General features: G+C 35.8%; 1 protein-coding gene across 2 annotated transcripts in view; it reads right to left on the bottom strand.

The window, feature by feature from the left end:
* vps53 (VPS53 subunit of GARP complex) overlaps window positions 1-14,491 on the bottom strand; it is a 37,226-nt gene extending 22,735 nt beyond the window's left edge. Inside the window, exons 1-10 of one of the 2 annotated variants that reach the window (XM_015033479.1) lie at window positions 14,337-14,491; window positions 13,998-14,078; window positions 12,344-12,393; window positions 11,181-11,247; window positions 4,322-4,408; window positions 3,588-3,703; window positions 3,069-3,188; window positions 550-628; window positions 301-444; window positions 71-213 (exon numbers count right to left, since the gene is read on the bottom strand). In XM_015033479.1, coding sequence (XP_014888965.1) covers window positions 71-213; window positions 301-444; window positions 550-628; window positions 3,069-3,188; window positions 3,588-3,703; window positions 4,322-4,408; window positions 11,181-11,247; window positions 12,344-12,393; window positions 13,998-14,078; window positions 14,337-14,423 — 974 coding nt within the window. In that variant the 5' untranslated portion in view covers window positions 14,424-14,491. The remainder of the gene's footprint in view (window positions 1-70; window positions 214-300; window positions 445-549; window positions 629-3,068; window positions 3,189-3,587; window positions 3,704-4,321; window positions 4,409-11,180; window positions 11,248-12,343; window positions 12,394-13,997; window positions 14,079-14,336) is intronic. The other variant, XM_015033478.1, reaches the window with a different exon arrangement.
* Window positions 14,492-18,192: the final 3,701 nt, after the last annotated feature.

Raw genomic sequence — 18,192 nt, 5'->3', positions numbered from 1 at the left:
TGTTTAAGTCCCCTTTTTTTTTTTGAACCCCCAGATTTTTTGGGTTTTTTTTTTTTTTTTTTTTTTTTACTTGGTGATGTGGCAGAACTCCACAGCAATTCGCTCCGTCATGCACCACTCTTCAGGAAACATGCGGCCATATTTTTCCTCGTAGTCTACCAGCTGTCGCTTGATCCAAGCATAGCGGCGATCAATCTTATCCAGCCAGGCGACCTAAAAAACAGAGGAGAATAAATAAGCTTTTTATTGAGGCGCCAATTGTGCATAGCGAGATTAAACAAACATTTATTTTAGTCTCACGTCTTGATTTTCCTGGAAGAGAACCAGATACTCCGAGAGGTGCTGCCTGATAAACTTTTTGATGATCTCCTGTTTGATGCGCGGGTCGAGTACGTTCGCCACCAGGCAGGCATCTCTGAGGACATTACTGGGTCCACCGGGTCTCTGTGTGGACGCATTTAGACATCAAAGTTAGTCTCTTTACTTGAGGATAAGGGGGGGGAAAAAGGAACATGAAAATAAGGATTTTTCTTTATATAACATGTTTACCTTGGAGCCTTGAGCAGGAAAGGCTTCTTCAAAATCTGCCAGGATCTGAGTCCCCAGCTCACTCTGTGCTGCCTTCACTCTTTCAGAAACAAAAAAAATTAGATTGGGCTGTTAATTGTTCTCCAAAGCAGCTCGGCTCAGCATTTCAGAAGAGTAATAGCATTTTTTCTGCTGGATGTGACTATCAATTAATTCCACTCCCTAATTACTGTGGCGGAGACTTTTTATGGCTAACAACCAAATGAAAGATCATTTGGCTTAATTAATGTACAAACATTAAATACAAGGACACCGAGCAGAAATGTAAAAGTAAAATAATGCAACCCTAAAGCTCTGTTCAGTTAATGATGAATCTGTAGCAGCCTTTCATCTGGGCCCACTAGTGGAATTAGCAATGCAAAATTTAGCATAAACTGGAAGGAAAGAGGAGCAACTATTGCATTTAGACACCTAATGGGCTGCAAGTTATTTGTTCTGTTTGTCTACAAACAAACAAGCACACATTAGATCATATTTGATAAGTTGCTGAAAACAAAGTAAATATGTAAATGAATTAGCTGCTTAATACAACAAGACAAAGTAATAAATATCACATACGATGCACTCTGAGAAAATACATAAAAAGATTAATTTCAAATCCTGAAACAAATACCAACACAGAAAATAGAAGAATGTCTAAATTACCGTAATAACATTGAATATAATTATAAGAAAACAGAAATTTAAAAAAATAAATAAATAAAGAGAAAGAGCCTTGAGATTGTTTTTGGAAAAAAAAATAACACTCTGGCTCTCAGGTTTTCAGGTGTCCCGTTTCACAGGAAAGAGCTATGATAAGAAAATATCACCTCAGTTTTAATTTAGGTATTATGAAAAAACACCTTCTAGAAATCCTGATGGTGTTTGTTGCAAAAAAGCAACTCTGCTAAATATGTCTGGTGAATGCATTTAAAAATCGTTAAACTAACCTCATTATTTTACAACTCAAGCATGGAGCCAAAAATGAAAGAAAAAAACCTCATCACTAATAAAAACTAATCTTCCATGGTGACAGATTTCATATGCATTTAAGAATACATTTGATTAGAAGGTATAAATAATTTATTAATTAAACATAACTGTTTAATTCCCAAGCAGCACATTTAAACTTTATAATGGATTATAAAAGCTATACATCATCACAGGCAGGGCTGCTCTGGGTGAAACGTCAATGTTCCTGGGTAATCTGCTCCAATGCAACACTTGCTGATAAAGTTTAGCTGCAGAAGCTCAAATTGGCAAGAGCTTAACTCAGAACTCGAGGCTTAAAAGTATCTAAAAAAACAAAAAAAAAAAACATATCATTTATGTCCCATTCATTAAATCAATCCTTAACATTCATTTTAAGACGGATGCCTACAACTGCCTGAAAAAGCTTCTTTTTTTTTTTTTGCATTAGATATGTAACCTCATTAGTTTTAGATTTTGACATGTATTTCTTTATTAGTCACACAGGGAATTAAACTTTTACTTTTATTTTACCTTCGTATTTATATTTTCAGTTTCTTCACTGAGAGCAAAGTGAAACAAAAGCCCGATTCCACGTATGCACAAACTTTGCGAACGAAGCCGATTCTGATTCAGATCCTTCCAGATCAGCCCATGTTTGTCAGACTGAAGCAGCCCTGCCTTGATATTCGTCCCTTACTTGTGTTTCCCGTCGTCCACAGCAGAGCTGCAGCTGTTATTTGGTATGAAGACTACCTACCACACCTCAGTCAAAGCAGAACAGAAGGTCTTTCTTATAAGTTTATACAAATCTGAAGTGTTTTTTTTTGTTTTGTTTTTTTAATCTTGATTATGAAACTGGTCAATGTGACCAAAGCAGATTCCGTCTTTGGAAAATATTGGTATAGATGGAAAGAGGATAACAAAGACCTTTTATATTTTGTGCGTGTTTATAGAACTGTTTGTTCAAACCAGACAGCAACATATTGTTGCAAGTGACTTCAGAGTAAACAAACATCCCCAAGTGGGTAAAAGCCTTACAGAAAAGCACCAGGCATGACATTTGATCTTAAGCACATACAATTTACACTCACATAAATAATCCTATTTATTCAGAGACAGAAACACACCCTGTGAAATGGGTGTCGGTGCCATCTTAAAATAAATAAAAAAATATGTTGGAATAATGACGGCCCATTCAGACGGTTTCCTTCCTGTGTTTTCCTACATGTGCAGCACAATGTTTCTATGTGCGTATATCTGCATAAACAGGATGTAATACACAGAGCCCCTCCCCAAACAAAGGAACCACTTTTCAACAGTTCAGAAGAAGAGATGAGGAACATTTTTCAGGAGAGAGAGGAAGGGAGGTCACCCTCTGGCTGCTGGAAATGAGCTCCAGAGTTATGCTGATCGCCAAACACCCAAGTGTATAAGAATGCATGCGTTTGTGTGTGTGTGTGTGTGTGTGTGTGTGTGTGTGTGTGTGTATGTACGCGTGTGTGAAGGGGGCAGGGATATAGCTGTGTTACCTCTCTGAAAGCTGCCTGATCTGGGGTATGCCCATGTATTTTTGGAAGTGTTCAAGCACATTAACCACTCCCTGCAGCAAGTTGGCCACCTCTCCATACTGCCGCTTTCTGGTCATGGCTCTAAAATGGACAAAAAAATGTTTTATTAATAAACATTTGCTTATATAGTATCAAAAATACTGCAGTGAAAGATCTTTAAATTTAAAAAATAAGGATGTTCCAGGCACTTGAAGGAATACTGTTTATAGTTTGTACCAGTTTTCTTGAAACAAGAGGAAAATCTGCAGCATATTCCTATTTTTAAATGAAATGACATATTCTATCATGTAATGGAATGCCTTTCCACTACTTTTGTCTCTATTAAAAAAATTAAACTATGAAACTGAGTATTTGTGACAGACTGCTGGATGCAAGGACTCGCATCACACTAACAGCTGGCATTTCCAAATCCATAAATGTAATTAATCCCATGGATAAGAGAGGACTTAGTTTAGGACAAATAAGATAGGGTGCACCCACTCTAAAGAGTCGACACCCCCCGCCAACATGTGCAGGTGGTTGAGGGTGGTTATGGAAGTAGTGAGGTGGCGCTTGGCATGATCTAGCTGCTTGATGTCCCTCGTTATCTCCTTGACCTGCGCAGCGCAAGACAGAGAATCACATTTTAAATAGAGAAGGCCTAATAAGCAAATGTAAACCACTCCAACACTTTTTGCTAATAACCACAAAAAACCCCTACAATTAATAAGTCAAACTAAAAACGAAGCACATACACATAAAGGCTGTTTTTTTTTGTTGGCAAAAAAATAGCATACTGCTAAAAAAGAATAACAATAAATTATTTCATTTCAAGGCTTTTTACCCATCTGTGCAAGGCGTGCCAATGTTGAAATAGTGAAAAACAAAGCATTTTTGCTTCTTTTAGAATGAAAAGACATACCATCTACAAAGATCTGCATGCCCATTCCACCTACAGCACCTCCAACGCTATTATTCCAGTACTTACCCAACCCACTGACCTTTCTATGAATCTTACTGGGATGAAAGCACACACACGCACACACGCACACACACACACACACGCAGTAATGCTTGTAACAGCAACACAGATGGAAGGTGCATTACCTTAACTTATAAATAACATTATCAACACTGCTCTCCATTCTCAAAGAAATAAAAGCTGCATCTCCCATGTGCCGCAGAAAAAACATCCTGACTGATTCATGTTTTTGTGCGTGTTTTGCTGAGCGTACCATTTGTTCCGACTTCTCTGCCTTGTCCTTAATGTCTTTGATTTTGCCAAAGAGTTGCTGGATGGCTATCTGGGCCTCCTCCAAAGCCTGCAGAACACAAACACAGCAACACTAAACACACATTCAGGGGAGCCTGCATTGATTAGTTACCGCACAACAATTATTATAGGCACTCGATGTCGCAAAGTCTTTGAAAATAGATATTATGCCACCCGCAATCGAGTTTTATGCTTGAAGGCACATCAAACAGTATGGCATACAACAATAAAAGACTTGGAAAGCCTTGAGGTCTAATGCTTGTGGCCACTTTAAATGATTGATGGAAGCAACGTGTTTTTTGTCCTGTACTGTACCTAAACTGAGTGTATAAACTGTGTAGCAGTTAAGTGCAAATAAACTGCAGGATCTACAAAACAAAACAAAACTACAAAAACAGGTTGCATGCTGTGAATTTGCTGACATGAGACATCTGTGTTTCCTCCTAGTTGTTTATCAAAGATGCAGACATAGCCAAATGCATGTAACGTTAATGATAATCCAAAAAAAAAGTTGCAGAATTGGGAAACGGACAAATTCCCTGCACAATTTTTAGTAGCATAACCTGCCTTTTGTGTCTTCGATTCAAAGTATTTTCATTGACCGAAGCTCTGCTGGTTAAAAGTATCCACGTGTACAAATGTTAAAAATGCTCAGCTTGGTAAAACAGTGGAAACATTGATCCCATTTCTGTTTCAAGTAAAAGCAATTACATAACGTTATACAGATTTTGTTTATAACCTTTGTGTTTTTTGCGTACACCGATTACATGCCTACACGCTGCCATTTTGTCCCATCTGACTTCCATGCAGGATAAATTCAATTAATAACATCTGAAATCTTTTCATGTCTTTTGGGTTTTGATTCCAGTTTGAGCCTGTTAACCTTTTGTAAAATATTACAAATTCTGATTAAAATCAAAATAAACTGATGTTGAGGTGGAAAGCATTGCCTGCTGGAGTCAAGAAACCACATCTCCTTACGGTAAGCTATGAGCAGAACACAGAACTGGTTCATTGTATCAAAAATCATGTTCATTGTGAAATTAAAGGGTTTTTTTGTTGTTAAGATTATTTTATTAGTCTAATACCAACCTAGTTAAAATACATTTTACTGATTCTAATGGAGAAGAAATGCCAGGGTGAGAATTGCAATTTTCAAAATAGTTGGTAAACTGGAAAATTAAATTACATGCATCAAACTGAACTCACTCTCAATGTGTGTTACTGCTTGTAGATGTTAAGGAGAAATAAGGGACACACTTAAAACTGTAAACTTTAAGAAGGATTTGTAAATTATTCATTGTGGATGTTTGAGTTGAGTCATCAGAAGAATTTGTTTCCTCTATTTAAATTAGTTGATGTCTAAAATTATGCTGCTAATGTCCTTACCAAGATCCAAAATGAGGGCACCATTCGACATACAATTTGAACACATAATTAACAGGCTGACTAAATATCAAACATTAATAGGTCTTAAGTTGACACAAAGAGCAAAGGCTAAGCTGAGTATAAAGGCTGCCACTATAAAGGCTAAAGAGATCATTAGCGCTTTTTACACTTCATATACCATTAAACAGCTACAGCTGTAAGATGTTCTCAAGTTTCTCCCATTATCTGATGCGACCAGCTGCTCTTTGATGGTCTGAAACAGAGACTCAGCACTGACATGTAATACCAAGGTAATAAGCTTAATTTGGCCCCGTTGCTGTGGCAGCACCACAGAGGCAACTTTCTCCCTTCAGAGCCTCTCGACATACGCGCACAGAAGGACTGGAAACAGCCAACACCAGCTGTCCGAGGAATTTACCTCTGACAAACAAATGGACAGCAAGCAGGCTTACACAAACGTAAATATGTCGTGTGGTTGACAGGAATTGATTAACTATCCTTTTTCGACTTGAATTTTCTGCTCTGAAGTGGTACAAAGCATGGTTTAACCTCTCACACTAAGCTGAAAATCTGTATTCCGTTCAGAATGACTATCAAAATAATCTGTCTTTCAAGGCAGCACAGCAAGTCTGGTTGTAATTAGGCTTTTGGGAAAAGAGAAGCAAAATCTACCTCTGACTTAATACAATTTTCTTTCTTTTTATATTTCACGCCACACTTTGACTGCTACTGATTAGGGCTATTATTGTAAAAAAAAAAAAAAAAAATCATTAAAGGTTAAGTGATTGCTGTTTGATCTGAGTACTGGGAGTGTAGAAGTGCCACTGAGTCTTTTAAGAGGCTTCCTGGAGGGGCTCTTGAGCAAACAAATGGCATACAGAAGAGACCAAAAACGTCCAGCGCTGCTAAGCCAGCTGAGTGAATCTGGTCCGCTTCCTAGCGCCCCTCTCCTGCATTTAGCCCCGAGGAAAGCTCAGAAGATCTCTGCCCAGAAGGCCCCTCCACGCCAGAGATGATATCTGCGTTCACACAGACCAGTGCATCCCTGACATGCAACAAGCTGCACATGTTCCACGGCTTGTACAGGCAGTATTGTAAAGTTTAGATAAGACACAGCGAGGCCTCTTTTTTTTAAAAAAAACATTCGAATGTGCTTAAGATAAACCATGCTCGTCTTGCTGGCAGACCTCAGCGGAGTTGTCTCGGGGAGAGGGCACATTAAAAGGTACTTCTGCATTTTAAGCTAAACACGGCAGTAAATCAGATCGGCTAAACAGAGCAATTTTAGCAGCTGGAACTTTGCCTGAGCAACACCCTCCACCCTACATGTGTAAACATTATAATGGACAAGAGAATAACTCTGAAAATAACTCTTGAGTTAAAATGGTCTATGCAGGCCAAGTCAGAATAACAAAACAACTGTGTGATTTTTCTTTGCTTTTTTTTTTCTTCGTGACCATCTGTTTTCCTGACAAAATGAATAAAAAAAAATCATTTTATTACAGTTTGATTTTGTGAAGGATGTTGGATAAAGCAAGGCTACACTGGGAAAAACAATAAATTGAACAAATCTTACCCAACAGATCCAGCATATCTAGCATTAATTCATTTTTCAAAATAGAAATTCATAAAATTTGCAGTACTGAGCAATAAAACGATAAAATAATAATAGTACCCTTTAAATTCAATGAGACAAACGAGACATGTGGCTAAACAGATAGTATGTGGGCTCACTTTTACTCAAGCATTTTTACAAGATGTTAAGAAGACTGCAAACTGTAGTGTGAACTCGGTTTGTATTGTTTTCACGTTGGACTATTAAACAGTTCTGGAAAACGGTTTTGTATATCAGTATATTGACAGAAAGGAAGTGTTAATCCTTTAAAGTTACTAAATACTTAAGGGAATTCAGTGTTTAGTACTTTGCTATTTAAAAACAAAATCTCATTAGTAATTGTTAATGTTTTATTACTTATTTTAATTCGCCTTGTAAACTGAAACAAATATAAAACTGCTCAATGTAGAAAAAAATATGATAGATATTTTTTTGTCCATATTGCCCAGCTTTAGGTTTTTTTATGTAGTTGGACAGAATATAACTCCCCAATGCTCACACCTGATGCATATCTTTAGCGGTTGACGGTGAATCTCCTGGAGCGTTGCGGAGACGTCATGTAACGGTAAAGCAAAAGTTTGAGGAAATGGGGATAATCATAAATGGTATTGTCTTTGCAACTTTTCGTAATGACAAAAGTCACTGCGAAAGTTAAACTGCCATTTGTCTTGACATCAGTTTCACCCAACAGGTTTTAAGTTCACTTGGAAAGAAATTTACTTACATTGATAATACCGAATAAATCATGTGAAATCACCACAAAGTCCAGTAAAAGGTTTAACTGGAACACATTTTAAAAGGATTTCTTCAAAACAGAATTCTTGTTTTTTTTTTATATATATTTGCAGGTTTTAAATATTTAAAGCCTTTTCAACTGAGGGGTAAACACTCATGCAGTCAAAGCAGCACTGCTTCATCTGTTAAATATATATTATGGATCCAGAGGGGTTGTAGTTGTTTTAATTTGGGCCTCACAACATAAATGGCTCAAAATTCTAAATTATTACTTTGACTGGAGGATAAATGTCTGTAAGTAAACCTCAATTATTTAAGGTCTCTAACAGTTTAACATTAAAATATAAAATGTAGAAGAGTTTAAACTGACATAACTGAATGATAAGTAAAAAAACAAAACAAAACAAAACAAAAAAACAACTTAAAATGCTGAGTTCTCTTCATCCACAAAACTCCATCCTGATAAATTAAAAGGTTCAATATCTTTACTGGAGCCTTATTGTTTATAGCATCACTAATACAGAGGAAACCAAATAAATGGGGTATAAAACTACCTTCCTACCTGGAAAACATCCCTGCTGTTAAAACATGCCTTAAGTTATTCATTGTTGTTTGTTCCATTCCTAATGATTGCCTAACCATCCTGGGTTGAAACTTCAGTGCCTTATACATATTATTATTTAACCAACAGATGGTTAAATAATTGTACAGTAAAATCAGTGGTGGGCAAACCGCTAATACGCTAATCGCACAGCTAATTTTTTTCATTTAGTGTGCTAACCTTTTAGCACACTAAATTCATTTTTCAATAAGTTCTTAATTGTCACGTTACTTGGCTGTTTTGTAAACTTTCAGTCGAATGAAGTTTGGCATCTGTGTTAAAGCTTTTGGCTAACTATAAAGGATTCTTCAACTTTATATTCATGTTCTTGTTTTGAAGTGGGTAAAGACTATTTGCGCAGCTGTTCCGTTTCCTCTCCACATGTTTGTGTTCTCTTTTCCTCAATGACTTTATTTTAAACAACAAAACAAAGGGGAACAAAATAAAACACTGGCAGTAAAAAAAAAAAAAAAGACAAACACAATTCAATATCGTGTTTATTCAATTAAACAATGTCAATTAAATTGGTGCTTGACTCCTGCGTCTCGCCATGTGAAATGTGTGCCCTCGGTACATTCGACACTGTTGCACAGTGGCTTAGGTGCGGATGCACTTATACCGTTGTCTTTCTACAACGGCATCAGAGTTGTAGAAAGACAAAGCTGGAGTATCAGCACTTACTTCAAAACTTAAGGCAGATACAAACTTCTGCATTAATTGTATTAATTAAAAAAAATATTTCAACAAAATTGCCAGCTAGTTTCTGCACATAAAGTCCTAAACGCTTATGATAATGATGTTATATCAAAAATATGATTCTCTTATGTCATCCTTGCGCAAAACAGGCAAATGGTATTGTCTCTTGTTTTGTGTGTCAGCAAAATGCAATAAATGGAAATAAAATAATCAGTTAATAGCTTATATGACTTGGTAAGTAATGTTTATGTTAGCACCTTGATATAATTTTCTTTTGTTGATTACTATTTGTTTACAAATATTACAGATAAAACAGTGGGGGAGCATTATGCCTTTGTAAAGAGCAATACAAATAAACACACTGTAATTAAGAGAAACAAATGTAAAAATTACATTACGCAGCAGGGATAACATAAATGCAAACTCCAACAGCAACCGAAATCTGATCACTGTGACATTTCCACGCTTTTTCACTCAGTGAGCTTATTACTGTCTGCCTCCCTGAAGGAAAAAAAAAAAAAAAAAAAAACCCTAAAGGGAAAACACTCCAGATCTCATTCACTGTCTCTCACCGACCAACTTGCTCCTTCCTTTCTTCTAAATAAATGTTACCATCTTAGGTTTCAGCCTTAATATTTTACTCAGCAAAGTAATGGAGCTCAGTCAACAGCAGAAATGACTAAAATTGCTGATGCTGTTGGTTCTGTGCTGCTGCTGTCTCCCCAGCTTGAAATGAGCCTGTTTCCATCTGCTGAAAGAATTTTTTCCTCCTGGAAATGTTGAAATGGCTCTGTGGGGTTGGAAAAACAAACTAAAATTATTGTATGTGACTGGCTAATGTTATTGGTCTGGATGGAGACTTTAGAGTGTTTCCGCTGCTAAACGGTAGCTGACTGTGAAAAACGGGCCACCGTGCTGGGCTCCCCAAAGACAATGTACACCTAACGTTAACCGGTCAGAACACGCGATTATAATGAGGCTAGTGTTAGTTTCCCTCTAAGCCTTGATTAAATCAGCTTGAGCTCCTCTTTAACACCGTGCCCTGACAATCAGAGAGGTAAACGCAAACATGTGAAGAATGTGAGGATCTACACATGAGAATCTATTTCCCAGACATGTTTTCCGTGAAGAGGCAGACTGAGCTGCAGGAATTATGGATCTGAGTCATGTTGTCCTTTTCCATGGAAGCAATATGGGAGAGAAGAAAGTCACAAAGGAGTGGCTATTTTTTTCCTCTTTCGTTACATCACAGCCACCATTCTAACAATGTTAGTTGAAACATGCCAATTAATGCCTAGATCTGATATATGTTTATGTTATTAATCTCTAGTCTTTGCAAAGAGTGGAAAATGAAATCCAAATGGTACAGTTTTCATGTAATCCTAAAAGAATTGCTGTATAATCATAGATTCCTGATTTTATGTGTGCAACAATTTTCATGTGTGTTGCAGATGTTCCGTCCATGTAAATGATATCTACAGCCCACCGGGGTTTACCTGGTTAAATAAAGGAAATTAAATTATGGTTCAGACCAACAAACTTCAGAGTCTCAAGCAAAAATACACAGCAGAGCTGACAGAGCGCAGCTGGAATGTTTTACCATATCAACCAGCCCAAAATAAGTTATTTGACCTCTTAGCTGTCATCAGGACACCGGTGTCCTCCTGGAACCATTTTCTGACAATTCAGTGTTTATTGTGGCGACAAACAAAAATAAAACATGAGCTATGGATCTTTTTTTTTTTTTTTTTTCAATGTTATTGCAGGACCTGCAGTTCAACTTACCTGTCTGCCGTCCTGTCCCACGTTGGTCTGACCTCTCACTACCGTCCTGATGTCATCGTCAAGACGCCTGTTAAATGTAGAGCAAAACGTTTGGTAAATGAAACTGAGCAATCAATCTGCAAGTATGAACGAGATATGCATTGGAGTACAAAGTAGATTGGAGACTGCCTGCTCTACATTAAAACAATCAACTCTTTAGGATCAGTGAACACACCATACATAAAAGCTATCAGTTAGCGCTGACAATAATTCTTCTCAGAGCAGAAGTTGTTCCTGGGGAGAAATAACTCGGTTTGTTTCCCCCAGTATCAGCGAGATGGGTAAAAATAAAACCAGAAAAGTGTGTAAGAAGCTTCTAGAAAGGAAACATGGAGGCATGCCACCTACGACAACAGTAGAAAACAAGAAGCTTTAAGTGTTGCAGAATTAGACTTAAGAGTTCAATTCTGTTGCCTATGGAACATAACGGATGAGGAAATGTTGGCAGGCGTTCGAAAATATCACAGTCAAGGTAAAGGCCAACTTACTCTAAAGGAAATAGACACACCAGTAAGTGTAAGAAAAGCCAACATTGCTAATTTGAGGACACAAAAGAAAGTTTAAAATATGACCTGCGTAATCATTTTGTCAATGTTCTGAATAAACAGTGAAATCCTGTTCAATTGCAAGGCTGTGTGACACTTTCTATCTAATGCACACAAAGAGTGATGTCGCTAAATATAAATATTTACTGTGCAATCACAGTGATGCTCCTGGAGGCTCCTCTATAATTGTCCATAGAGGAATTCAAGAAGAAACAATTTAAGCAATAACAAAGAATCGGATATTATTTCCCTTGAACATTGGATGGGACTCCACTGTTCTGAAATGATATTGTAGAAACATGTGAACAAAATTAAAAAGAAGGTTAGTGAGGTACAATACTTTCTTGTAAATGAGTAAATGATTGTTTTAACTTTAGCTAATACCAGAAGGATTTTACTGCATTTGAAGACTTTAATTGATGCAGACAGAGAGAACTGTAACTTTGGACCATTTTTGAGAAAATTGTTGCTTTATTGTACCATGAACATTTTATGGTCAAGAAAGTACAATTTTACACAAAAAAGGAGATTAAAAAATATTGCTATTTATAGTTCTTAAAGAGTTAACATAAAACTTACCGTATCTTTAGCCGAATTTTATTTACAACATCATCAATATTCGCCAGAGACTAATGGGGATAAACAAAGACAGGATGTCATAAAAACATGAAATAATCAGCCACTCACTCTAAGAGCACCATTTTTCACTTCATTATTTATTATTGATAGAAAGGTTTTTCTTCAGTATTTCCACTATCAATTTTCAATGATTACTTCATCTTGAAAAAAATGCTTTCTTTGATTAATCTCTTACAATAATATTAAAAGGAACTAATTGTTTTGCATTACATTTTACTAATTATTGTAGTCTGCACATAATATGTAAGTGAACAGTTAATATAAACACACTTAATGCACACACACTAAATGTCTACTTAAGCTACAGTATATAAACATAAAACATAAGATGACTGTTTTTGTAAAGTTATTTTAATGTCTAAGATGAAAGGTGAATTCAGCAATTGGAAATAAATAATTTTAACACTTTTATATGTAAATTTATATTTTTCACTTATATAGAACTACACAAACATCAACTTAATGTAGTTGCTGTAGTGCACTACATTAATGCACATTATTTAAATACAAATAAAGTAATTATATATATATATATATATATATATATATATATATATATATATATATATATATATATATATATATATATACACATATAATACATATATATAGGATTACACTGACCCCTGATGGAGGCGGCGGAATATACATACGCATTAATTGTGTTATAAAAAGGTTATCTAATAATTCTTCAAATCTGGCAAAAAAAAAAAAAATTGCTATATTGCTTAATCAACATTAAAGAGGCTGCTTGATACATTTGTGTTTACCAAGATAATACAAATAAGTAAAAACTTTGAACATTTATTCGATTCCCTTATAAGTATTTGTTTGTTCTGAGGACAGATTCAGTCCCAGTGGGTTTGGACAATTTGCGCTTTATGAATCACTACAATTCCACATGTATGTTAACTTTACATTAGCTGAGGTACTCTGTTTATTTTTTTAGTTCCTCATATCTGTGCAACAGTGGGATTACTATAGTCCCAAGGACATAGCTGCCACATCTGAGAATGTCTTTTTCTAAAGTTTCAAGTTCCTCCAAACATTATTCAATCTGTGTCAATAACATATAAACAAAAACATTATGAAAATGCTAGAAAAACAGATTATTTTGTCTATTTTAAACTAAGTTAATAAACATTACATTAATAGTTAATAAAACTTGACTTACAAATGCAACTTTGCAGTTTTTTTGCTAACTTTTCACTTTATGTTCGCTCACTGCTTTATCTCTTTAAAGAAGCAATAACTGTTCAATTTGGCAAAGCTGTTGCTTGCCAATAACTCCATATTGTCATTTTATAGATTATACACTTGTGAGATGCTCCAGAGACGTAAAAATCCCATAATCTGATGAACCAATTCATGCTTCAGTCTTAGTCTAAATGTTACACTTGCATATGACCTCTAAACTTTTACTGCGCTGACATTTTTTGCTTTCATTTCTATATTTCGAGCCATATATAAAAAAAGGATATTTTACCACATATTATAAATTTCAAGATGTTTGTTATTTATCAAAACAATGACTAAGGATTAGTATTCCTGAACCATTTCGTTTCAGTGTCGGCTTGGATCAAAATGACTGTACCTGCTCGGTGGGGAAGAGTGTGTTGATGTACTCCACAGCATTGAAGTCTGCTCTGTCCAGAGGGTCCTGGCTGGGGAAAACCTTCCAAGACAAACGGTATTTAGTTAACTAACTAAACTAAAAGTCTACATGTGCACACTGCATTTAATTTTCAGACTGAAATTCTAACCAGTTAATTTTAACCAGATATATTGCGGTTTAATTTTATTTTTTGCCAGCAAAACCCTATACAGTAAACCCTGTTAGCAGGGTGCGTTAGCCTGCTAACAGATCAATCTACATTATAACAACAGCGGGAATAATGCGTTTTCTGTTAAATTCACGGGACCAAAAGGCTACCTGTTCAATGGCTAGTTGCACCTCTGGAGTTAGATGCAAAATTGCCTCTAAATCTTCGGTAAATTCAAATTCTTCTTCCTCCATCATTGTCAAAACAAAGCTAAGCTATCCGGCTTAGCACTTCCTGGTTTGCGTGATGACGATGCACCTTGCCATGGCGACGTAAGTGTGGCGTTTCAAGACTGTCGACAAACAGACCACTAACGCCATTATTCAATAAACTAATTATTTAATAATTTATTAAATTTGTCCTTAGCTATAAAAAACTGAAAACAAACACGGAGATGATTTATTTAATGTTGAATAACCTAATTATGCTGCTAATAAAAATATATTTATTAAAAACATAAATATATAACTATTTCATGGTTACATGCTGAGTTTATTACAGCCTTTTAACTGTCAGCCTTCATTAAAATCAGTCAGCTGCAGTATCACTCTAGTAGATATAATTAATGTGAAGTTAATTTGCTGTGCAGATTAACTAAGATGACAAGCAGATCATTTAGCAATGACGAAATAATTAAACAGAGGGGAAAATATTTATTCAAACATAAAGGTTAAGTTATGAATTAATGTCTGTTAAGTGTGTTGTCAGGATTATAGATTGTCAGATTACAACTGATACAGATTACAACTAAAATCTGAACATTAGAATGCATTTTTATTATCTAGTTATAGTTATTATAATACAAAACATTTTTTTTTCTTTTCCAAAATGAAAACATCCAAATATTAGCTGAATTGTTTTTGGAACTTCAAGGACAACTTACCTCTTATATTGTCATAAACAACTCAACTGTCAGCAAATTCAGATCATCCAATTTGCATTATTTACAGACAGGTCAGGAATCCTTGTAAAAAAAATCATCTTATTTAAGGCAACTAAACTAATGATTCCATTTTTTTTTCTTTACAGGTGTATTGAGATAAAAAGGAACATTTATGCATTTTTTTGAGTAGCTAGTTGCAATTCTGTTACATGATGAGGTGCCAAAAAATTAAAAATCAAGCTTTTCTGATCATTTATTAATGTTAGTAGACAGATTATGTTATCTTCACAATAATATTTAAAACATATTTAGTTACTAGTGACACATGCTTGTGATTATTTTTTTAATGAACATAAAACCAGACTCAAAACTTTCTCAAGGATGACACTGAATACATGTTGAAATATAATCAAGAAATAATAAATTATTTTCGAACATCCTAAAAATAGCAGTAATATTAAATATGTATAATGTCATTGTTGCTACCTTCATAAATACAAAGTTTGGTTCAAACTCGAAGTCAAAACCTGCATTGATATTATATTAACAGTAACTTTAATGAGTAGTGTATGGCTAGTTCCTTGTTTAAGCAAGAAACTCTTCAGGGACAAAAAAGCTCACTCAACCAAAGAAGCAATTTCATCCATTGTAATAATGATGGTTGCCTTTTTTATCCATGTGTCCTTCAACCTCAAAATGCCCTTTGCAACTCCCAGCAAAGTTGATATTCCTTTGACTCACCAGCTATCATTAACAAAATAATGTTTGCTGCTCAGGACTTTGTAAGAAATTTAGTACTTCAAACAGGTGCCGTCTTTTTGAGAGAAGAGGCTTAAAGTCATTAAAACTAAACTTTAAAAGAAAATGTGCCTCACCCAGAGGGATGCATGACAACGCATAGTTATTATCAGTCAGAGGCATACATTGAGCCTTAAATGAGAATTTTCTGTGTCATTACAGCAGGTCTCAAATCACTTTATGGGTAACTTGATGGGTAATTAAGTTATAGCTTAGCATATGCTGCTACAGCTGGAAATTAAAAAAAGATGATGGTGCTGATATAGCTTTTATAATTTCCACTGCAGTCTAAATGGATTGAGAACCCTTTGTCCTTCCCAAGGCTGTCAAGCTTCTGTTTAAGACTTTCATAAAAAGAACAATCTCAAACTCCTGGGTTGATCTGAAAAGATCTTTTTGTCTGTGATGACAATAGTGCAACAGAACAACTGGCTGCTCAGCAGGGCTGGACTGGGACCAGAAAATAGCTCGGGCAGTTTTGGCCCTCCATGACTATTAATACAATATTCGAAGGTACAAGGAACACCATAGGCTGTATATTGCACATTGCGTTGTTTCAAAAGTTAAAATAAAGCATGTTCGATAAAATAGATTTGCTCTCCGCAGCTCAATGAATCACTCTTAAGCACGGACTCCTTGGCAAGAATGTTTAGACTAAGATAGGAACGTCTTTGAGAGTCTTTGAGAAAATGGGCCCAGTTGATAAAGTTTGTATCCTAATGTCACAAATGACAGGTGGCCTAATATGTTTAAAAATTTTAAATGGGCTCTATTGATACTTTTGCAATATCAATAGATTAAAGTACAGAAAAGTATTCATTTCAGCAATTCAAAAAATGGAAGCGCTTCGGCATTGTCATTTTGCATAACGGGGTATTTGTGTGAAGAATTTTGATCAAAGAGTTCATATATAACACAATTTGGAATAAAGTTGCTGCTCTGCAACCCCAGAACCAGGAGACCCGAATGGCCTGGAGGGTTGATACAACAACAGCAGATATTTAGTATAATTTGGTGTTAAGCCATTCAGCAATTTATTGTGGTGTATTGTGTAATATTGTGTCTTGTCATGGTGTCATTTATAAAAAAGTAAAAATAAAAAAAACATGACACCAATTTGAAAAATAGAATATGTCCAGGAAATCTTTACTTCTTGATTCTTCCTGAAATAGATCATATTTGATCTGTTAAAGCAACCAAGATAAAATGAAGAAGAAAAGGACAAAAAACCCAAACAGGATCGAGGAGAAGCGCTTACTGTTGGCACATCTCTATCCTTGTCATGGAGGATATATCTCCTCTCTGCTAGTCTTTCTGGTATCTTCCATTCTTAAGACACTGTTAGACTCACGAAAAGTTCTCCTTTTCTTTGTTTGCTATGCTTCTCACAAGGCCTGCTTCTGTGACCTTGACGGTAACCCAAGGTCAAAGGCTAAATAATTCCAACTACACGATGTTCCAACATATTTTCATAATTTAAAACTACAAAACAACCCTCTGCCAGTGTTTAAATTTGATACGACAGTCTGCTCTGGCCTCCAGTTCCATTTAATTTCAATCACAGTTTTGTGGTCTAGCCATGGTGACATGTAGTCAATCTCAAAAGGCCCAAGAGTCGTATACCACCATTTAAGCAGCAACAATGCCTCCTGCTGTCACAAGAACAAGCCACAATAAACTTATGATCCATAAGTTTCCCTGCTGCTCTGTTTCTGTAATAATGCTTCAAAGGGGGAAGGCAGATGGAAAAAAAGCTGTTGACTGAACCTGTTACTTAAATAAAATAAAATAAGAAAAAAGAAGTAGAAAACAGAGAGACAGAAATAAAATGTATGAGGTCCTATCCATCACTATCCATACGCACAGTGTGTGAATATGTGTGTGAATCTTTGAATGACTGAATGTAGTGTGAAGTGCTTTGGGGTCCTCTGGTCTTGATAAAGCGCTATACAAGTACAGACCATTTACCATACAACAGGGCCTGAATTAGCTTTACAGGCTGCCAGGGACCACAGAAGTATATACTACCACCATTTTATAATGCATGGAACTGAGAAAGCCAGACCTTCATGTCTGTCTACCATTCATCTCTGCATTTATCCCTGCAAGTGGTGAGTCTACCCAGATGTGGCTTCCTGTGCTTTCTTCTGGCTGGATCCATGGATCCAGGCTGCAATAAGATCCAACAGCCTCCATGCAAGCTGTCTTGTTACAGTTTCAGTTAAAGTATAAATTCCTATGGATATGTAAATATTGAAGGACCTATTGCTTTGCTCTCCCAATAA

Source organism: Poecilia latipinna, unplaced genomic scaffold (genome assembly GCF_001443285.1).
Source record: "Poecilia latipinna isolate Pla-1442-1.1 unplaced genomic scaffold, P_latipinna-1.0 Scaffold270, whole genome shotgun sequence".
In the NCBI taxonomy this organism is placed as follows: Eukaryota; Metazoa; Chordata; class Actinopteri; order Cyprinodontiformes; family Poeciliidae; genus Poecilia; species Poecilia latipinna.
The sequence above is the reverse complement of the archived record's forward strand: the minus strand, read 5'-3'. Positions and strand labels throughout refer to the sequence as shown.